The sequence below is a fragment of the Melanerpes formicivorus genome, unplaced genomic scaffold (assembly GCF_026170545.1).
Source record: "Melanerpes formicivorus ecotype bairdi unplaced genomic scaffold, bMelFor1.0.p_v2 SCAF_77, whole genome shotgun sequence".
NCBI classification, from domain to species: Eukaryota; Metazoa; Chordata; class Aves; order Piciformes; family Picidae; genus Melanerpes; species Melanerpes formicivorus.
Window position 1 is genome coordinate 1488634 of NW_027142429.1, and position 18769 is coordinate 1507402.

General features: G+C 57.4%; 1 protein-coding gene across 1 annotated transcript in view; it reads right to left on the bottom strand.

Annotated features, from left to right (window-relative positions):
- The window catches only part of ZNF618 (zinc finger protein 618), an 83996-nt gene that overhangs the window by 65026 nt on the left and 201 nt on the right, over positions 1–18769 (bottom strand). The window contains 2 exon segments of the mRNA XM_068164196.1: positions 5739–5766; positions 5768–5996. Coding sequence (XP_068020297.1) covers positions 5739–5766; positions 5768–5996 — 257 coding nt within the window.

The window sequence follows — 18769 nt, forward strand, 5'->3', positions numbered from 1 at the left end:
TCAGGAACAGTGTGGCCAGCAGGAGCAGGGAGGTCATAGTGCCCCTGTACTCTGCTTTGGTTAGGCCACACCTTGAGTCCTGTGTCCAGTTCTGGGCTCCTCAGTTTAAGAAGGACATTGAGAGACTTGAAGGTGTCCAGAGAAGGGCAACAGAGCTGGGGAGGGGTCTGGAGCACAGCCCTGTGAGGAGAGGCTGAGGGAGCTGGGGTTGCTTAGCCTGGAGAAGAGGAGGCTCAGGGGAGACCTTCTTGCTCTCTCCAACTCCCTGCAGGGAGGTTGTAGCCAGGTGGGGGTTGGTCTCTTCTCCCAGGCACCCAGCACCAGAACAAGAGGACACAGTCTCAAGCTGTGCCAGGGGAGGTTTAGGCTGGAGGTGAGGAGAAAGTTCTTCCCTGAGAGAGTTGTTAGCCATTGGGATGCGCTCTCCAGGGAGGTGGTGGAGTCCCCATCCCTGGAGGTGTTCCAGAGGGGACTGGATGTGGCACTTGGAGCCATGGTTTAGCTGTCAGGAGGTGCTGGGTGCCAGCTTGGACTTGCTGAGCTCTGAGGTCTTTTCCAACCTGGTTGATTCTGTGATTCTCCAGCAGGCTGGCACCAGAGAGTGCAGTTTGCAGCTGAGTCCTTTTTGCAAGGCTGAGGGCAGAGAATTCTCTCTCCCAGACTCAATTCTCTGGTTTTTTCAGCCTTATTTTCAGCCTCCTTGGCAGAGTGCCCAGCTTCAGGACATCTTTTTCACTTGACTCACATGGAAAGAGTCACTCTCCAAGGGAGCCTGAGTTGGAACTCTCTAGTAATGGCTGAGATTTCCTAGGGACAGAAATAACCTGGCACTGCTTTTTTTGGGGGTGGTTTTTGTCACAGGAAGCTCTTAGTAGATGGAGGGGGGGGGGGTGGGAGGAAATAAGAGGAAAGAAGCAGCTTTCAACTGGTTAAAAAGTTATCTTGAGGCCAAGAGGCTCTAGAATTTCTCAATGCCCAAAGATTTCTCCAGAGCCCCACAGAGATTTGGGCAATGTCCACCCAGAGGAAAGCAGGCAGATGGAAACAGCACTTCTGACCTCTGTGGCAGGAAAAGCACAGGAGCACAGCAGCCTCCCTGGCTAGGCCACACCTGGAGGCCTGTGCCCAGTTCTGGGCTCCTCAGCTTAAGAAGGACATTGAGAGACTTGAAGGTGTCCAGAGAAGGGCAAGAAAGCTGGGGAGGGGTCTGGAGCACAGCCCTGTGAGGAGAGGCTGAGGGAGCTGGGGTTGCTCTCTGTGGTAAGTGCTAAGTGCAAGCCCATGGTGCCCTGGCCACTGCCACTGTGCGTTAGGCTCTGCCCACACCAGGATCTGCCATGCAGGGCAAAGCTGCCTGTGGTAGGAGGGGAGGTGAGCAGGGGGTTGGTTAGTTGGCACAGTCAGGGGTGCAGACAGTGCTGCCAAGGGTGCATGCAATTATGCCAGGGGTGCAGTCAGTGATGCCAGAGGTGCAGTCAGTGCCAGGGGTGCAGTCAGTGCCAGGGGTGCAGTCAATGATGCCAGGGGTGCAGTCAGCACTGCCAGGGGTGCAGTCAGTGCTGCCAGGGGTGCAGTCAGTGCTGCCAGGGGTGCAGTCAATGATGCCAGGGGTGCAGTCAGTGCCAGGGGTGCAGTCAGCACTGCCAGGGGTGCAGTCAGCACTGCCAGGGGTGCAGTCAATGATGCCAGGGGTGCAGTCAGTGCCAGGGGTGCAGTCAGCACTGCCAGGGGTGCAGTCAGCACTGCCAGGGGTGCATTCAATGATGCCAGGGGTGCAGTCAGTGATGCCAGGGGTGCAGTCAGTGCCAGAGATGCAATGATGCCAGGGGTGCAGTCAGTGATGCCAGAGGTGCAGTCAGTGCCAGGGATGCAGTCAGTGCCAGGGGTGCAGTCAGCACTGCCAGGGGTGCAGTCAGTGCTGCCAGGGGTGCAGTCAGTGCCAGGGGTGCAGTCAGTGCCAGGGGTGCAGTCAGCACTGCCAGGGGTGCAGTCAGTGCCAGGGGTGCAGTCAGTGCCAGGGATGCAGTCAGTCCTGCCAGGGGTGCAGTCAATGATGCCAGGGGTGCAGTCAGTGCCAGGGGTGCAGTCAGTGCTGCCAGGGGTACAGTCAGTGCCAGGGGTGCATTCAATGATGCCAGGGGTGCAGTCAGTGCCAGGGGTGCATTCAATGATGCCAGGGGTGCAGTCAATGATGCCAGGGGTGCAGTCAGTGCTGCCAGGGGTGCAGTCAGCACTGCCAGGGGGGCAGTCAGTGCCAGGGGTGCAGTCAGCACTGCCAGGGGGGCAGTCAGTGCCAGGGGGGCAGTCAGCCCTGCCAGGCCTCTCCTGAGCCTTGCAGCTGCAGTGTGGGGGATGCAGGTGATGCATGCAGAGATTCCCCTTGCTGCCTGCTGCCTGGTGAGGCTGCAGCCCCTGCAGCCCATCCCAGATGTGTGTCTCAATGCATGGCCAAACCTCAGCTCCCTAAGAGCCCTTTGCTGCCTGTGCCACAGGAGAGCCAAGTTCCACTGCTCTGCCACCTACACTGTGCCAGGAGGGCAGTGGATGCACTTCAAGAGTCCATGGCTGGAGCCTGCTCCATCTCTCCCTGTGGCCTCTCTGTGGTCACACAAAGGCTTCTGCAGCACAGCTTCACTTGGTCTCATGAGAGGAAATCCAGAGAGCTCCTGGATGATGCCCACCAAGCAGCTCAGCAGCTGAGAGCTCAGCATCAGGGCATGCCTCAGGCCTGTGTGTGTCTGACTGCTGGGCTCCAGGCAGGAGTCCTCTCCTCACCTGGGCTCAGAAACATCTCTGAGTTAAAGCAGTGCTTCAAAAATCCTCTCCCAAGTGCTCCTCAGCAAGCACAGAGCAGCCTGGGAGCTTCTCCTGATCCACTGGCAGGTAGCTCAGGCCTCCATAGCACAAACACTGCCCTGCTGCTGCTCCCAGCACCAGCAATGGTCCCCAGCAGCCAAACCTTCTCTCTCCTTCCTCTCTGAATCACAACACAAGCAGCATTTCCTTTCCTCCCCCTTCCAGACAGCTCCAGGGTGGACTTCTCTGCCTTTGTGCCCTGAGTCCCCTGCCCTCAGCAATGTTACTCATGGAATCCTAGCAGGGCTTGGGCCAGAAGGGAGCTCCACAGCTGATCCAGTCCAAGCCCCTGCACTCAGCAGGGACATCTCCACCAGGTCAGGTTGCTCAGAGCCCTGTGGAGCCTGACCCTGAGTTTCTCCAGGGCTGGAGCCTCAGCCACCTCCCTGGGCAACCTGCTGCAGTGCTCCAGCAGCCTCCTGGGGCAGAACTTGTTCCTCACATCCAATCTCAGTCTGCTCTGCTCTCATTTCAAACCACTGCCCCTGGGCCTGGCCCTGCAGGCCTCTGGAAACAGTTGGACCTCTTCAAATGACCCTGGCCCAAGGCCAGCACGTGAAGCTAGCAAGCAGAAAGAAGAGAAGAGGAGGAAATGTTACCCCTCTGAGCTGTGCAGGGTCAGGAAGGAACACAGCACCCATGAGGCTGGGAGGCCTGGGGGTGCTGTGGGGGCTTACAGGTCAGGGGATGGGGAAGGGAGGGGAGTGGAGAGGAGGACAGGAGCAGGGAGAGGAGGGGCAGGGAGGGGAGGCAGGGGGAACTGCAGCAGCAGTGCCAGCCTGACACAGGGACACAGCCAACGTCCTGTTGGCTTCTTGTGCTTGGATGGCAGAAGGGGGACCCCATGGGGCCTGCAAGACTTCTGTGGAGAAGCAGAGGAAAGGGAAATGGTCCAAAGCCACAGGGCCCAGCACCACTGCTTCTGCTGGGGGACTGCAGCCCCTGCCACCAACCACCCTGCCTCACTGCAGCCCCTGCCACCAGCCACCCTGCCTCACTGCAGCCCCTGCCACCAGCCACCCTGCCTCACTGCAGCCCCTGCCATCAGCCACCCTGCCTCACTGCAGCCCCTCCCAGCCATCCTGGGCTTTGGGGCTGCTCCAGGGGGATGGGAACAGAGTCTGGAGGAGAGCAGAGTGCAGGGGGGAAGATGTGAATGTCATAGAAAGCTGATAGAAACCTCACAAGTGAAGAGCAGCAACTGAGCTGGGCAGCCCTGCACAAAGTGCTCCAAGTCCAGCTGCAGACAGGCACAGAGGCTGCTGCAGGGCACACACAGCCTGCCCCTGCTGCCAGCTCCAGCCAAGCCCAAAGCTGAGCCTGGCAGGAAAGCTGCTGAGCCTGGCAGGAAAGCTGCTGCCCCTGGAGCCAGCTGGGCCATGAAGCCTGCAGCACCACAGCCCCAGCTCAGACAGCACAGCCCCCAGTTGATGAGCATCCCCAGCACACCATGACAGGAGACAGTCTGGGGCTCAACATTTCCATGGGAAGGGGAAGGATTCATTTCCTTCAGCTTCACCACTTGATCCTGCATCAGAGAATCACAGAATGGGTTGGGTTGGAAGGGATCTCAAGGGTTATCCAGTCCCAACCCCCTGCTCCCAACACAGCCTCCAGCTGCTGACAGCCTCCAGGGATCCTGTACAGCACTGTGGGCAGTGACCAAGCCAAAAGCAGGAGGAACTCTTCCTTTTTTCTCTCCTCTCCAACACAAACCAACCCCAACAGCAGCGCTGGGCAGCTCAAATTCCTCTTCTCCTGGCTCCCTCAGAAGGAAAAGGATCCAGCTGCTCTTTCTATCAGCAGCTTCCTTTGCCTCTCTGAGCCACTGCTGGGAGCTGCTCCATGCTGGAGCCTGGAGAGGAGTCCCTTTAGCAGGAGTGGCTCCTTCCCAGGGTCTGCAGGGGGCTAGCACACTCTGATGTTCAGAGAGAAGGAGAAAGAGCGTCTCATCACAGCCTGAGGTGAGGGTGGGAAGTGCTCTGTTGGAAGTGGCACAGCACAGGCAGCAGGCAGAGTGATTCTCATAACCTCACTGCTGATCACAAAACCAATCAGCAGCCTCAACCCCCTGGCTCTGAGCCAGCTCTGCTCATGGACAGGAAGCAGTCACCCTCCTCACAACCCTGCAGCTCTTCCTCAGGCTCTCCTCCTCAGGCATGCCCAGCACATGAGGAGAAAGTTCTTCCCAGAGAGAGTTGTTAGCCATTGGGATGTGCTGCCCAGGGAGGTGGTGGAGTCCCCATCCCTGGAGGTGTTCAAGAGGGGATTGTTCAAGAGGGCACTTGGAGCCATGGTTTAGCTGTCAGGAGGTGCACCAGCCCTGGGCTGAGGGACAACTCCTCAAGACATTAAGCTTTTTCTTACAGCTACCCTGACCTTGGTTTTGTCTTCAGGGGTGACCAGATTCAAACAGACAATGAAAGTTAGAGGTGGTCAGGAATCCTGAGCCAGGACCCTGAGACTGATCATAGAATGCTTTGGGTTGGAAGGGACCTTAAAGCTCATCCAGCTCCACCCCCCTGCCATGGGCAGGGACAACTCCCCCCAGCCCAGCTTGCTCAAGGCCTCAGCCAGCCTGGCCTTCAACACCTCCAGGCAGGAGGCAGCCACAGCCTCCCTGGGCAGCCTGTGCCAGAGTCTCCCCAGCCTCACTCTCAAGGATTTCTTCCTCCTCTCCACTCTCAGTCTCCCCTCTCCCAGCTCAAAGCCATTGTTCCTCAGCCTGGCACTCCCAGCCCTTGTCCAAAGCCCCTCCCCAGCTCTCCTGAAGCCCCTTTCAGGAACTAGGAGCCTTGATCTCCCCCTTGGCTCTGGCCCCTGCAGCAGAGCAAGGCCCAGCAGCTCTCAGCAGAGCCGGGCTGGCCCTGGGGGTGGCTTACCGAGGGTCTGCTGGCTGCGCACCCCCCCCTATGACCACGCAGATCTCCGCCGGCACATCTCCCTGCCCGTCCTTGATGCTCTTCTTGGAATCTTTGGTCTCATCCTGCCAGATCACCTCTTCAATGTAGTCATCTGGTACCTCTGTTTTCACTTTCACCTCGGTCATCACGCCAGCCTCTTCACTGGGGGACGACTGAGACGTCACCGACTCCGAGCCCTCCGCCTTCGGGCTCTGGGGGCTCCGCTTCAGACACTCCCTGAACGGGGGAAGAGAGGAGGAGAGATGAGCCCCGGCTGTCAAACACCCCCATTGCCACCTCCAGGCCCACTTTGCCACCTCCAGTTCCCCTTTGCCACCTCCAGGCCCCCTTTGCCACCCCTAAGCCCACTTTGCCATCTCCAGGCCCTTTTTGCCACCTCCAGGCCCTTTTTGCCACCCTTAGGCCCACTTTGCCACCCCTAAGCCCACTTTGCCACCTCCAGGCCCTTTCTGCCACCCCTAGGCCCACATTGCCACCTCCAGTTCCCCTTTGCCACCTCCAGGCTCATTTTCACAGTCTCACAGTCTCACCAAGGTTGGAAGAGACCTCAAAGATCACCAAGTCCAAGCTGTCACCACAGACCTCATGACTAAACCATGGCACCAAGTGCCACATCCAATCCCCTCTGGAACACCTCCAGGGATGGGGACTCCACCACCTCCCTGGGCAGCACATTCCAGTGGCTAACAACTCTCTCTGGGAAGAACTTTCTCTTCATCTCCAGCCTAAACCTCCCCTGGCACAGCCTGAGACTGTGTCCTCTTGTTCTGGTGCTGGCTGCCTGGGAGAAGAGACCAACCCCCACCTGGCTCCAACCTCCCTGCAGGGAGTTGGAGAGAGCAAGAAGGTCTCCCCTGAGCCTCCTCTTCTCCAGGCTAAGCAACCCCAGCTCCCTCAGCCTCTCCTCACAGGGCTGTGCTCCAGACCCCTCCCCAGCTTTCTTGCCCTTCTCTGGACACCTTCAAGTCTCTCAATGTCCTTCTTGAACTGAGGAGCCCAGAACTGGACACAGGACTCAAGGTGTGGCCTAAGCAGTGCTGAGCACAGGCAGCAGGGAAGCTCTCAGATCCATGGGATTGAGAGATCTGTGCTCCACCTCAGGACAGAAGGTTCACCTCCAGGCCCATTTTGCCACCCCTAGGCCCTAACTCGATGCCCTCTGGTTAGGCACTCAGCATGGGCAGGGCTGTGGCTGCCATGTGGTTATTAAAATGGAATCAGATCAAAGCACCAAATCCATCTTCTGCTGCAGAAAATGACCTTGTGCTGAGCTGCAGCCAGAGCAGGGAGAGCAGCAGCACAGGGAGGGGATTCTGCCCCTCTGCTCTGCTCTGCTCAGACCCCACCTGCAGCACTGCCTCCAGCTCTGGGGCCCCCAGCACAAGAAGGACCTGGAGCTGCTGGAGAGGCTCCAGAGGAGGCCACAGAGATGATCAGAGGCTGCAGACCCTCCCCTGTGGGGCCAGGCTGGGAGAGTTGGGGCTGTTCAGCCTGGAGAAGAGAAGGCTCTGGGGGTTTCCAGCCTAAGTGCTCCCAGGGTCATGTAATGATTGTAAGATGAGCAGCTGCAGTGTAGTCAGACATGCCCAGGAGCCTGGGTGCACCCATGAGCAGCACCCAGAAACAGCAGCCCCATGCTCAGCTGTGATTCCAGCAGGCAAGGTCATGCTGCAGCCCACACAGCCTAGTCTGACCTTGAGGACTAACCCAAGGCTCAGCTAGGTAGGCTCCAGGCTGGGCAAGGAGATCATCTGCTCCCTGTCCACAGCCACAGTGAAGCCAATTCCAGTGTGCAGCAGTCCCCCAGAGAGCTCTTGGGTTTGAAAGGTGATTAGAAAAGCTGGAGATGGTCCAAAAAAGAGACACTGAAGTGGTTTGAGACTGGGAGAAGAGAGTTGATGACCCTGTGAGCCCAAACAGCTTCAGCCTGTGTGTCATGCCAAAAGGAAGGCTGTGAGGTGACCACACTGCAGCACATTATCATCTTCATGGGGAGCAAATCCTGCCTGTCCTCAGCTTGGCAGGGGCTCAGCCCTGGATGCTGGAACCAGCTGAAACAAGGCAGGGGGGTGGTGCCCCCCTGGATCCAGCCAAAGATGTGCTCAGGGACAGCAAATCTCTCCAAGTGCTCAAATCCACAGCACCCACAACTGGCTGGCCCTGGGGCACAGGGCTCAGTACAGGCCAGGCTGCTCACCTGCAGCACTCTGTCCACTCTGGAGCCCTCAACACAAGAGGGACATGGAACTGATGGAGAGGGTCCAGAGGAGGCTACAAAGATGCTGGAGAGCCTCTGCCATGGGGACAGGCTGGGAGAGCTGGGGCTGTTGAGCCTGGAGAAGAGAAGGCTCCAGGGAGACCTCAGAGCAGCCTCCCAGAACCTGAAGGAGCTACAAGAAGGCTGCAGAGAGACTGTTCCCAAAGGCCTGAAGGCACAGGACCAGGGGCAATGGTTTGGAATGAGAGCAGAGCAGATTGGGATTGGATGTGAGGAACAAGCTCTGCCCCAGGAGGCTGCTGGAACACTGCAGCAGGCTGCCCAGGTTGAGGCCTCATCCCTGGAGATATTCAAGGTCAGGCTCAGCAGGGCTCTGGGCCACCTGACCTAGTGGAGGATGTCCCTGCTGAGTGCAGAGGGGCTTGGAGTGGAGGAGCTTTGGAGCTCCCTTCCAGCCCAGCCCATTCTCTGATTCTGTCACTTGGTGATCTGGAGCTGTAGCAATGTCTCAGTGATGAGAACCAACTGACCCTCAACAGCTTTGCTCTTCACACTGCCTGACCTTCTGGATCCATCTCTGCCAAGGAGCAAAGTTCCCAGCTAGGCCATCTGCTCTTTGCTGGGACCTAAACCTGCAAAGGTTACTTGAGGGCAACACAATTCCTCCTACACTGCCCCAGATGCCCTAAGCCTGAGCAGGTACTCAGAGTACAGAAGGAAACTGGCCCCAAATATTTTGGCAGGAGTCTTCTGCATGACTTTGTAGGACAGAAGCCCTGAGAGGAGCCTGCAAAGGCACAAACCCCAGAGCCCTGCTGGACCCTAACAACCATCTGACAACAAACAGTTGTCTGCCTTGGGAAGCTTTCTAGGAGAGAAGCCAGCTGCAGTCAGCAGAGGGAGCTGGTTCCAGAAGGGGTACAGATGTACCCCCTGTGTGTGCCAGGCAGGAGAGCCCACAGCCCTGCACTGCTCCCCACTGAGCAGCCTGGCACCATGTGCAGTGCTCCTGACCCAGCAGAGACAGTCACAGCACCATGGGATGGGCTGGCAAGGACTCTGAGATCAGTGAGTCCAACCAGAACCAACCCACCTGGAGAAGAGGAGGCTCAGGGGAGACCTTCTTGCTCTCTCCAACTCCCTGCAGGGAGGTTGTAGCCAGGTGGGGGTTGGTCTCTTCTCCCAGGCAGCCAGCACCAGAACAAGAGGACACAGTCTCAAGCTGTGCCAGGGGAGGTTTAGGCTGGAGGTGAGGAAGAAATTCTTGACAGCAAGAGAGATTGGCCATGGGAATGTGCTGCCCAGGGAGGTGGTGGAGTCCCCATCCCTGGAGGTGTTTAGGAAGAGCCTGGCTGAGGCCCTTGGTGCCATGGTTGAGTTGATCAGATGGTGCTGGGTGAGAGGTTGGACTTGGTGATCTCAAAGGTCCTTTCCAACCTGGTTAATTCAATTTAATTCTATTCTATTCTATTCTATTCTATTCTATTCTATTCTATTCTATTCTATTCTATTCTATTCTATTCTATTCTATTCTATTCTATTCTATTCTATTCTATTCCATTCCATTCCATTCCATTCCATTCCATTCCATTCCAATTCTATTTCTCTCCCCTCCCCTCCCCTCCCCTCCCCTCCCCTCCCCTCCCCTCCCCTCCCCTCCCCTCCCCTCCCCTCCCCTCCCCTCCCCTCCCCTCCCCTCCTCTCCTCTCCTCTCCTCTCCTCTCCTCTCCTCTCCTCTCCTCTCCTCTCCTCTCCTCTCCTCTCCTCTCCTCTCCTCTCCTCTCCTCTCCTCTCCTCTAGTCTCCTCTCCTCTCCTCTCCTCTCCTCTCCTCTCCTCTCCTCTCCTCTCCTCTCCTCTCCTCTCCTCTCCTCTCTAGAATGGGCTGGCTGGAAAAGCCACTAAGATCACTGACTCCAACCACAACCTGGCATCTCCCTGCACACAGCTGCTGGACCATGCCCCTGAGCTCCTCATCACAGATCAGAGAATCACAGAATGTTAGGGGCTGGAAGGGACCTTGGAAGACCATCCTGACCAACCCCCTGCCAGAGCAGGATCAATGACTCTTAGACATCTCCAGGTGTCCTACTCCAAGCCCAGGGAGAGAGATCTGCAAGGTGGAGGGGAGGGCAGAAGTGAGGAGCATTAAGACCTTTCTTCAGCTTCTCAGTCTCCATCAGAACACAGAGCCCTCCCCCCAGCAGTGTGTCTGTGTGCACACACGTGGAAGGGGGCTGATCCCTGCACCTCTGGCAAGATGCCCTTGTCCCAGGGCAGCCCCAGGACACCCTGAGCTGCCAGACTTCTGCTGCATGAGCCAGATCCTGGCTCCCAGCACCCAGGACCCCAGCACCCAGCCTGTGCAAGCCACATGCAGAAACCCCAACCCCAGACCAGAGAATGGCTCAGGCTGGAAAAGACCTCAGAGGTCATCCACTGCCACATCCCTGCCATGGGCAGGGACAGCTCCCACCAGCCCAGCTTGCTCAAGGCCTCATCCAGCCTGGCCCTGAACACCTCCAGGCAGGAGGCAGCCACAGCCTCCCTGGGATTCCATTTTGACCTGCCCCAAGCTGCTCCCTGACCACCTGAGAGCATTTTCCCCACCATGCTCACTGCTGGTGTGCTCTGAAGGGCTGTGCTGATGGCACTCTTGTTCTTTAGGAAGAAATTCTTTCCAGTGAGCCTGGGGAGACACTGGCACAGGTTGCCCAGGGAGGCTGTGTCTCCTCCCTGGAGGAGGCCTTGAGCAAGCTGGGCTGGTGGGAGGTGTCCCTGCCCATGGCAGGGGCTTGGAAATGGATGATCTTGGAGGTCCCTTCCAACCCAAACCCATTCTGTGATCCTATGACCTGGCTTAAACCCTCCCCCACTCCCTCCACAGGCTGCATGCCTCTCCAAGTCTCTGAGCAGCCCCAGGGAACACCACCTGCCCTCACTGCCTGATCCCTGTCTCTCCTGAGCTGTGGAGCCTGGCAATGCCAGAGGCTCCAGGAGAGGAGGCAGGGCTCACAGTGGCCCTGGGTGGCAGGCCTGGTGCCCCTCTGGGTGAGGTCCTGATTCCCTTTCCAGAGCAGGCTGTGTGGATTGGAAAGATGAAAGAGGCAAACAAGCCTCAGCTGTTGTATCCCTGCTCTGACTAAGTAGGCCACGTAGCCAATTACTGTAGTACCAGCTCTGCCATCTCCAGATGCTCATTTCAGCACTGCTGCCTGCTTTGATCAGCAGGCTTTCATCTCCCCATCAGGCTAGGGCCACTTTCATGTCAAACACAGGCATGTGAAGGCAGGAGAGATTTAAGAAGGCCTTGATGAAGACTCATCCTGGGGAACTGGAAGGGTTCCTGCACCCATTTAGGAGCAGCTTCCTATTGCAGGAAGGATCTGGGGGTGCTGGAAGGTGTCCAGAGAAGGGCCAGGAGGAGGAGCAGAGGGCTGGAGCTGCTCTGCTGTGAGGACAGACTGAAGGAGTTGGGGTTGTGCAGGCTGGAGAGGAGAAGGCTCCCAGGAGACCTCATTATGGCCTTCCAGGATCTGCAGGGGGCTGCAGGAAGGCTGGGGAGGGACTTTTGAGGGTGTCAGGGAGGGATAGAGCAAAACTAGAAGTGGAGAGACTCAGTTTGGATGTGAGGAAGAAGTTGTTCCCCATGAGGGTGGTGAGAGCCTGGCACAGGCTGCCCAGGGAGGTGGTGGAAGCCTCCTGCCTGGAGGTGTTTGCAGCCAGGCTGGAGGTGGCTGTGAGCAACCTGCTGTGGTGTGAGGTGTCCCTGCCCATGGCAGGGGGTTGGAGCTGGCTGAGCCTTGGGGTCCCTTCCAGCCCTGACAGCTCTGTGATTCTATTCAACAGCTTCATTGATGACCTGGGTGAGGGGATGGAGTCTGCCATTAGCACACTGGAGGTGACACCAAGCTGGGGGCAGTGTGGCTCTGCTAGAAGGTGGGCAGGGAGCCCTGGCCAGGCTGGGCCCATGGGCTGAGGTCAGTGGGATGAGGTTTAACAAGGCCAAGTGCAGGGCCCTGCACTTTGGCCTCATGCAGGCTACAGACTGGGGGATGAGTGGCTGCAGAGTGCCTGGCAGAGAGGGACCTGGCAGTGCTGGGTGACAGCAGCTGGACCTGAGCCAGCAGTGTGCCCAGGTGGCACAGAAGGCCAATGGCATCCTGGCCTGGGTCAGGAACGGTGTGGCCAGGGCTGGGGCTGTGGTTCTGCCCCTGCACTGGGCACTGGTGAGGCCTGCCTGGAGTGCTGTGTGCTTTTGTGGCACTCAGTGCCATGCTCTGGTTGATGGGATGGTGCTGGCTGCTAGGTTGGGCTGGGTGGTCTCAGAGGTCCTCTCCAGCCTGGTTCATTAACTGTGACTCAGAGCAGCTCTGTGCCCCATGCTGCCAGAAAGATCTTGAGGTGCTGGAGCAGGTCCAGAGTGACCAGACTGGGGAAGGGAGTGGAGGGAAAGGCTGATGAGGAGAGGCTGAGGGAGCTGGGGGAGTTCAGCCTGGAGAGGAGGCTCAGGGGGGACCTTATCACAATCTACAACTACCTGAAGGGAAGCTGTAGTGAGGTGAGGCTGGGCTCTGCTCCCAGGCAGCTTGTGAGAAGAGGAGAGGGCATGGCCTGGAACTGTGCCAGGGCAGGGTTAGGTTGGATGTTAGGAAGCACTTCCTGATGGAAAGGGACACTGGGAGGGACTGCCCAGGGAGGGGTGGAGTCACTGCCCCTGGAGCTGTTTAAGGAGAGGTTGGATGTGGCACTCAGTGCCATGGTCTGGTCCATGTGGTGGTGCTGGGTCACAAGCTGGACTGGATGATCTCAGAGGTCTGTTCCAGCCTCAGTCATTCTGTGGCTGTGTGATTCCCTTGGTCCTACACCCAGTGATGGCTCCTGAAGGCCTGAGGCTTGCAGGTGGATGGATGATGCAGCAAGACAATATGGAGTGATAAGCCTGCAAGCAGTACAGCTCGGGCTGTGAAGCCTGGGTGATGCCTCCCTGACATCAGTGCAAGGAGCAGGGAAAAGACAATGCAGGACATCCTCTTCTAGGTGGAAGAACAGAAAGGAAATGAATTCCTGGTGCAGTGGAAGATGGCACTGCCCATGGCTGGGGCTTGGAAGCTTGATTTAGATTAGACATTAGGGAGGAATTGTTCCCCAGGAGGGTGGTGAGACACTGGGACAGGTTGCCCAGGGAAACTGTAGAGGCTCCAAGCCTGGAATTGTTCAAAGGCAGGCTGGCTGAGGCCTTGAGCAAGCTGGGCTGGTGGGAGGTGACCCTGCCCATGGCAGTGGGCTGGAAGTGGATGATCTTAGGCTGCCTAGGGAGGTTGTGGAGTCTCCTCTGCAGACTTTCAAGACCCAACTGGATGTGTTCCTGTGCAACCTGTGCTGGATTGCAGGGGGTTGGACTTGATCTTCTGAGGTCCCTTCTAAGCCCTGTGAGCTGTCATCCTGTGATCCTGAGAGTCCCTTCCAACCCAGCCCACTCTGTCGCTCTGTGCCTGTTGGCACTGCTCAGCCCTGCAGGGTACCACTCTACCCACAGAGCTGCTGCTCTCATTCCAGCTGCTCTCCTCTGGTAGAAGAAGAGGGCTCCAAGTGAAGCCCTGCAACACGGTGCCACGTTCAGCTCTGGACAGCATCTCCTCCTGGCTGTGCCAAGCAGAACCTGCACTGACTGAGGAAGCCAACAGGGCCCCTCAGCTGCTGCAGCCAGGAGCAACCTGTGCTTGCAGTTTGCTCGTTCTGCTCTGGAGCAGCATTCTCATAAATAATGAAAGTGACTAAAAGCTACTTAAAACACACACACAAACACTCACACACACACACTCTCCTCCCTCCTGCAAGAAGGGAGGGGGGGAAAAAAATCCCAATTATAAAAGGCCATCTCTCCCAGCTAGGAATAATTTGTCATGTAATTCTCTGAAGCCAGCCACAGCAGCAGCCCTGCTGGCTGCTCCCTCCTGCCTGCTCCCTGCCTGCCATGTGTACTCAGATGCCTCCTAATGAGGCTATTTCTGCAGCACACATCCTGCTGAGCTCCTGGGGAGGGGCAAAGTGCACAGGCAGCCTCCAGTATCCAGCCCCTCTGTGGTTTGTCCTCCAAAGCAAAAGGAAGCAAAGGGGGAGGAGGACACAGCAGCCACAGAGCCCTCCCGCCCCGGCGGCCAGGCCTGGGGTTTGCCATGGACAGCCCTGGAGCTGGGAGAACCAGAGCCACATCCCTAGGGCCTTGAGGACACAAATGGTAGTGACACCATCACAGAGGTGTTTGGCTTGGAAGCAGGAGGAGGAGTGTTTGTTTGTTTGTCTTCCTGCCTCCCTCCTAGGTCACAACTCTTCCCAGCTCCCTGGTGGGGAACACTCTGCCTCGCCAAAGGATGCACAAGAGGGCCAAGGTTTTGTCTTTGGCTAAAAGGTATTGGGGGGGGTTGGGACTGGGGGAATCCATGGCTAGGAGGGTGGGGTGGTGGGGGGTTGTTAGTGCTGGGGAACCTTAGCCCTAGCAGAGCACTAGAAAGCTCACAGAGCAGCTGGGAGGTGCTCTGCCAGGAGGTGCTCCTGGTGTCCTCCTGGGAGCTTGGCTCAGTGCAGAGCTTTCTGCAGGCAGTGCTGGCTCTGGGTTTGCTGAAGGGAGGCTGGAATGCTGCTGGCTGATCAAGAGGGGATTGGATGTGGCACTTGGTGCCATGGTCTAGTCATGAGGTCTGTGGTGACAGGTTGATGATCTTTGAGGTCTCTTCCAACCTTGGTGATGCTGTGAGACTGTGAGTGGGAAGGGATCAGTCTTGGAAGGAGCAGGCAGGAGGAGTCTCCACCTCCTGCTCTAGAAGCTGCTGCAGGAACCTTTGGAACCTAAGATCACTGAGTCCAACATCAACCCAACCCCACCATGGCCACCAAACCATGGCCACAACTGCCACAGCCACAGGTTTCTGGAACCCCTCCAGGCATGGGGACTCCACCACCTCCCTGGCAGCCTCTGCCAGTCCCTGACCACTCTGGCAGCAAAGAAATGTTTCAACATCTCCAACCTGACCCTTCCCTGGCACAACTTCAGGCCATTTCCTCTCCTTCTGTTACCTGAGACTAGGGAGCAGAGCCCAACCCCCAGCTCACTGCAGCCTCTTGTCAGGGAGCTGTAGAGAGCCACAAGGTCTCCCTCAGCCTCCTCTTCTCCAGGCTGAACACCCCCAGCTCCCTCAGCTGCTCCTCCCCAGCCCTGTTCTCCAGACCCTTCCCCAGCTTCATTGCCCTTCTCTGGACCTGCTCCAGCCTCTCAATGTCCTTCTTGGAGTGATAGGCCCAAAACTGACCCCAGGACTCAAGGTGCGGCCTCCCCAGTGCCCAGGACAGGAGGACAATCTCTGCCCTGCCCCTGCTGCCCACACCACCCTGAAGGTCTTTTCCAACCTGGTCAATTCAATTCTATCCTATCCTATCCTATCCTATCCTATCCTATCCTATCCTATCCTATCCTATCCTATCCTATCCAGGCCAGGCTGCTGGTGGCCTTCTTGGCCACCTGGGCACCCCCTGGCTCCTCTTCAGCTGTTCACCCCCCAGGCCCTTTTCTGCTGGGCTGTTTCCAGCCACTCTGCCCCAAGCCTGCAACATTCATGGGGTTGTTGTGACCCAAGAGCAGCTCAGCTTTGTTGAACCTCATCCCATTGGCCTCAGCCCATGGATCCCCCCTGGCCAGACCTCTTTGCAGAGCCTCTCCACCCTCCAGAAGATCAACTCCCAACCAGTTTAGTGTCACCTGCACTGTGATCCCAAGTGCCCCCTTCTGATCCCCAGGTCCCCCTTGCAGAGCATGCTGTGTGCCTCTTCACACCACTGAGACACACTCCTGCATGCTCCCTGCTGTGCTCCTCTGGTCTGCAGGACCAAAGAGGTTCAGAAGAGCAGAGGAATGAAGGCCATGCAGTGGGCAGCTGAGGGAAGATGCTCTGCAGAGCACCCCAGGACTGCAGCTATGATGTTACAACTTGTCCTCTTGCAACCTAGCTGCAGCTGACTTCTCAGAGCAAACCTAAAGTCCTCAGCTGTCAGGAAGGACAGGGAACAAGAAATGAGTGAGGATGAAACTGGGCTCCATTTCCAGATGTCTGCCATGGTTTCAGGAGAACCAGAAGGTTCCTGCCCTGAGTGGAGCTAAGGGAAGTGGAATGGAGAGAGCAGATGTAAATGAACTAAGTGAACTCCTGTTTGACACAGAGAGGATGCAGGCAGAGCAGGGAAGGAAAGCTGTTCGTTCCAAATCTGCTTGTCTGATGCATTATTTATGGTGGCCTGCTGCTCCCTCCCCACAGCTCTCACTTGCTGCATGGGCACTGTGCCTTGCACCAGCAGAATGGAGGTGGAGCAGGTCAGGAAGCAGAGGAGCTGCCTGAGGTCCTTCATCAGGGACAGCTCCTTCCCAGACTTCTCTGGGCAAGAAGGTTCTTGAGTTCAGAGGTCAAAGAGAACAGACAGGAGCTGAGCACTTCCAGTCTTCCATGTCTCCTGCTTCAGCTTTCAGATGTTCCCTCACAGGCTTGAAAGAGACCAACCTCCTCATCCAACCCAAGCTGTGCCACAGCTCACAGAGCCACTCCTCTCACAACCACAGCTGCAGCTGGAGCCAGTGCAGAGCCTGCCTTGACTGGGATGTAAGCATCACACCTCTGGGGCTCTGCTCTGAGGCATTTCTGTCCATGCTGGAAGCAGGGACTGCTGCCTCCAGCCACTGAGACACAATCTGCTCACTTTGCTAGAGAAGAGACTGCAGGAACCACCTCTCTGTGGGAGGGCAGAGTCCCTTCTGCTGTCTCTGGGATGAAGCACAGCAAACACCTCCTGACACTGAGCTGTGCCTTCTCAGTCTGAGACCAGCATGGAGGGGCTGGCAAGGGGCCTCTGACAATCACCCAGTCCAGCCCCCTGCTCCAGCAGGGCACCCACAGCACCCTGCCCAGGAGCACAATGCCCAGGGGGGGTTGGAAGCTCTCCAGGGGAGACTCCACAACCTCTCTGGGCAGCCTGCTCCAGGCCTCCAGCAGCCTCACACCAAAGAAGTTTCTCCTATTGTTCAGATGGAACCTCCTGGGTTCCAGTTTGTGCCCAGTGCCCCTGGTCCTGTCCCTGGGCACCACTGAGCAGAGTCTGGCCCCAGCCTCTTGCTCCCCATCCTTCAGCTCTTGCTGAGCATTGCTCAGCTCCCCTCTGGGGCTGCTCTTCTCCAGGCTCTCAGCCCCAGGGGCTCTCAGCTTTTGCTGCTCCCAGAGCTGCTCCAGGCCCCTCAGCATCTCTGTAGACTCTCCCCTGGACTCTCTCCAGCAGTTCCCTTCATTCCTGAACTGGAGAGCCCAGACCTGGACCCAGTACTCCAGATGTTGACTCCTTCCATGAGTGTTTGGCACCTGTCCCCATTCTGGGTACCCCAGCAGGACAGAACATGCCTCCAGCACTCCTAGTGACACAGGTGGTGCCAGCAGCAGATGCTGGATGTGTCTCTGAACCCTCAGTTTCCTCTGGGTCCCAGACTTGTAGAAGGAGTTCATGGTCACTTGTGTTCCATCAGGAGAGTTTGGTTCTCCTCACAGTAACCATTTTCCAGGCAGTGTGGATTTAACCTCTGGTAGGAAAAACCTGTTCAGCCACCAGTTTGAGGGAGTGGGACCTCCTTCCTCCATCAGTGGTGGAGGAGGGAAGACTTTCCTGAACAGAAATAGCTGTTTGGAGCTGCAGGGCACCTTCCATGTGTAACATGCTCCTGTGAACCTCTTGCTTCAAGGACATCACTGCTACACTGCCAAGTGTTCCTTCAAATCTCTGGACTTGTTTTGTCCATTGTCCAAAGTCCCTCCCCAGCTCTCCTGGAGCCCTTCAGGTCCTGCAAGGCTGCTCTGAGGTCTGCCTGGAGCCTTCTCTTCTCCAGGCTGCACAGCCCCAGCTCTCCCAGCCTGGCCCCACAGGGGAGGGTCTGCAGCCTCTGATCATCTCTGTGGCCTCCTCTGGAGCCTCTCCAGCAGCTCCAGGTCCTTCTTGTGCTGGGGGCCCCAGAGCTGGAGGCAGTGCTGCAGGTGGGGGCTGAGCAGAGCAGAGCAGAGGGGCAGAATCCCCTCCCTGTGCTGCTGCTCTCCCTGCTCTGGCTGCAGCTCAGCACTCAGCTGCCTCTGGGCTGCCAGGGACCACTGCTGGCTCCTGGGCAGGTTGTCACCAGCTGACACCCCCAAGGCCTTCTCCTGCAGGCTGCTCTCAGCCACTGTCTCTAATAGGATCACCACAGAAGACATCTTTCAAGAGCTCCAAAGTCAGGCACCCAGCACTCAGTGCTGTGAATGCTACAATCCAGGGAAAACAAACAATCAAGGCAGCAGAGTTCATCTTTCCAACTATCCTGGGGTACTGCAGCACTCCTGTCCTGACAGCAAACACTGCCCCAGACAGCAGGAGAGGACCTCCCAGGGAGGCTGTGGCTGTCTCCTGCCTGGAGGTGTTGAAGGCCAGGCTGGCTGAGGCCTTGAGCAAGCTGGGCTGGGGGGAGGTGTCTCTGCCCATGGCAGGGGGTTGGCACTGGGTAATCTTGAAGGCTCCTTCCAACCCAACCCAATCTCTGATTCTATGTATTCAATCCTGTGCCCATTCCTCAAAGGTGCTCAGCAGCTCCAGAGCCATCAGCAAAGGCAACCTGCAGGACCCTGCCAGGCTGCCCCTGCTCCAGACAGGAAACATGAAGCTCCAAACCAGAACAATAGTCAAGAGCCACAAAGAATTCCTAAGGTATTAGCAAAA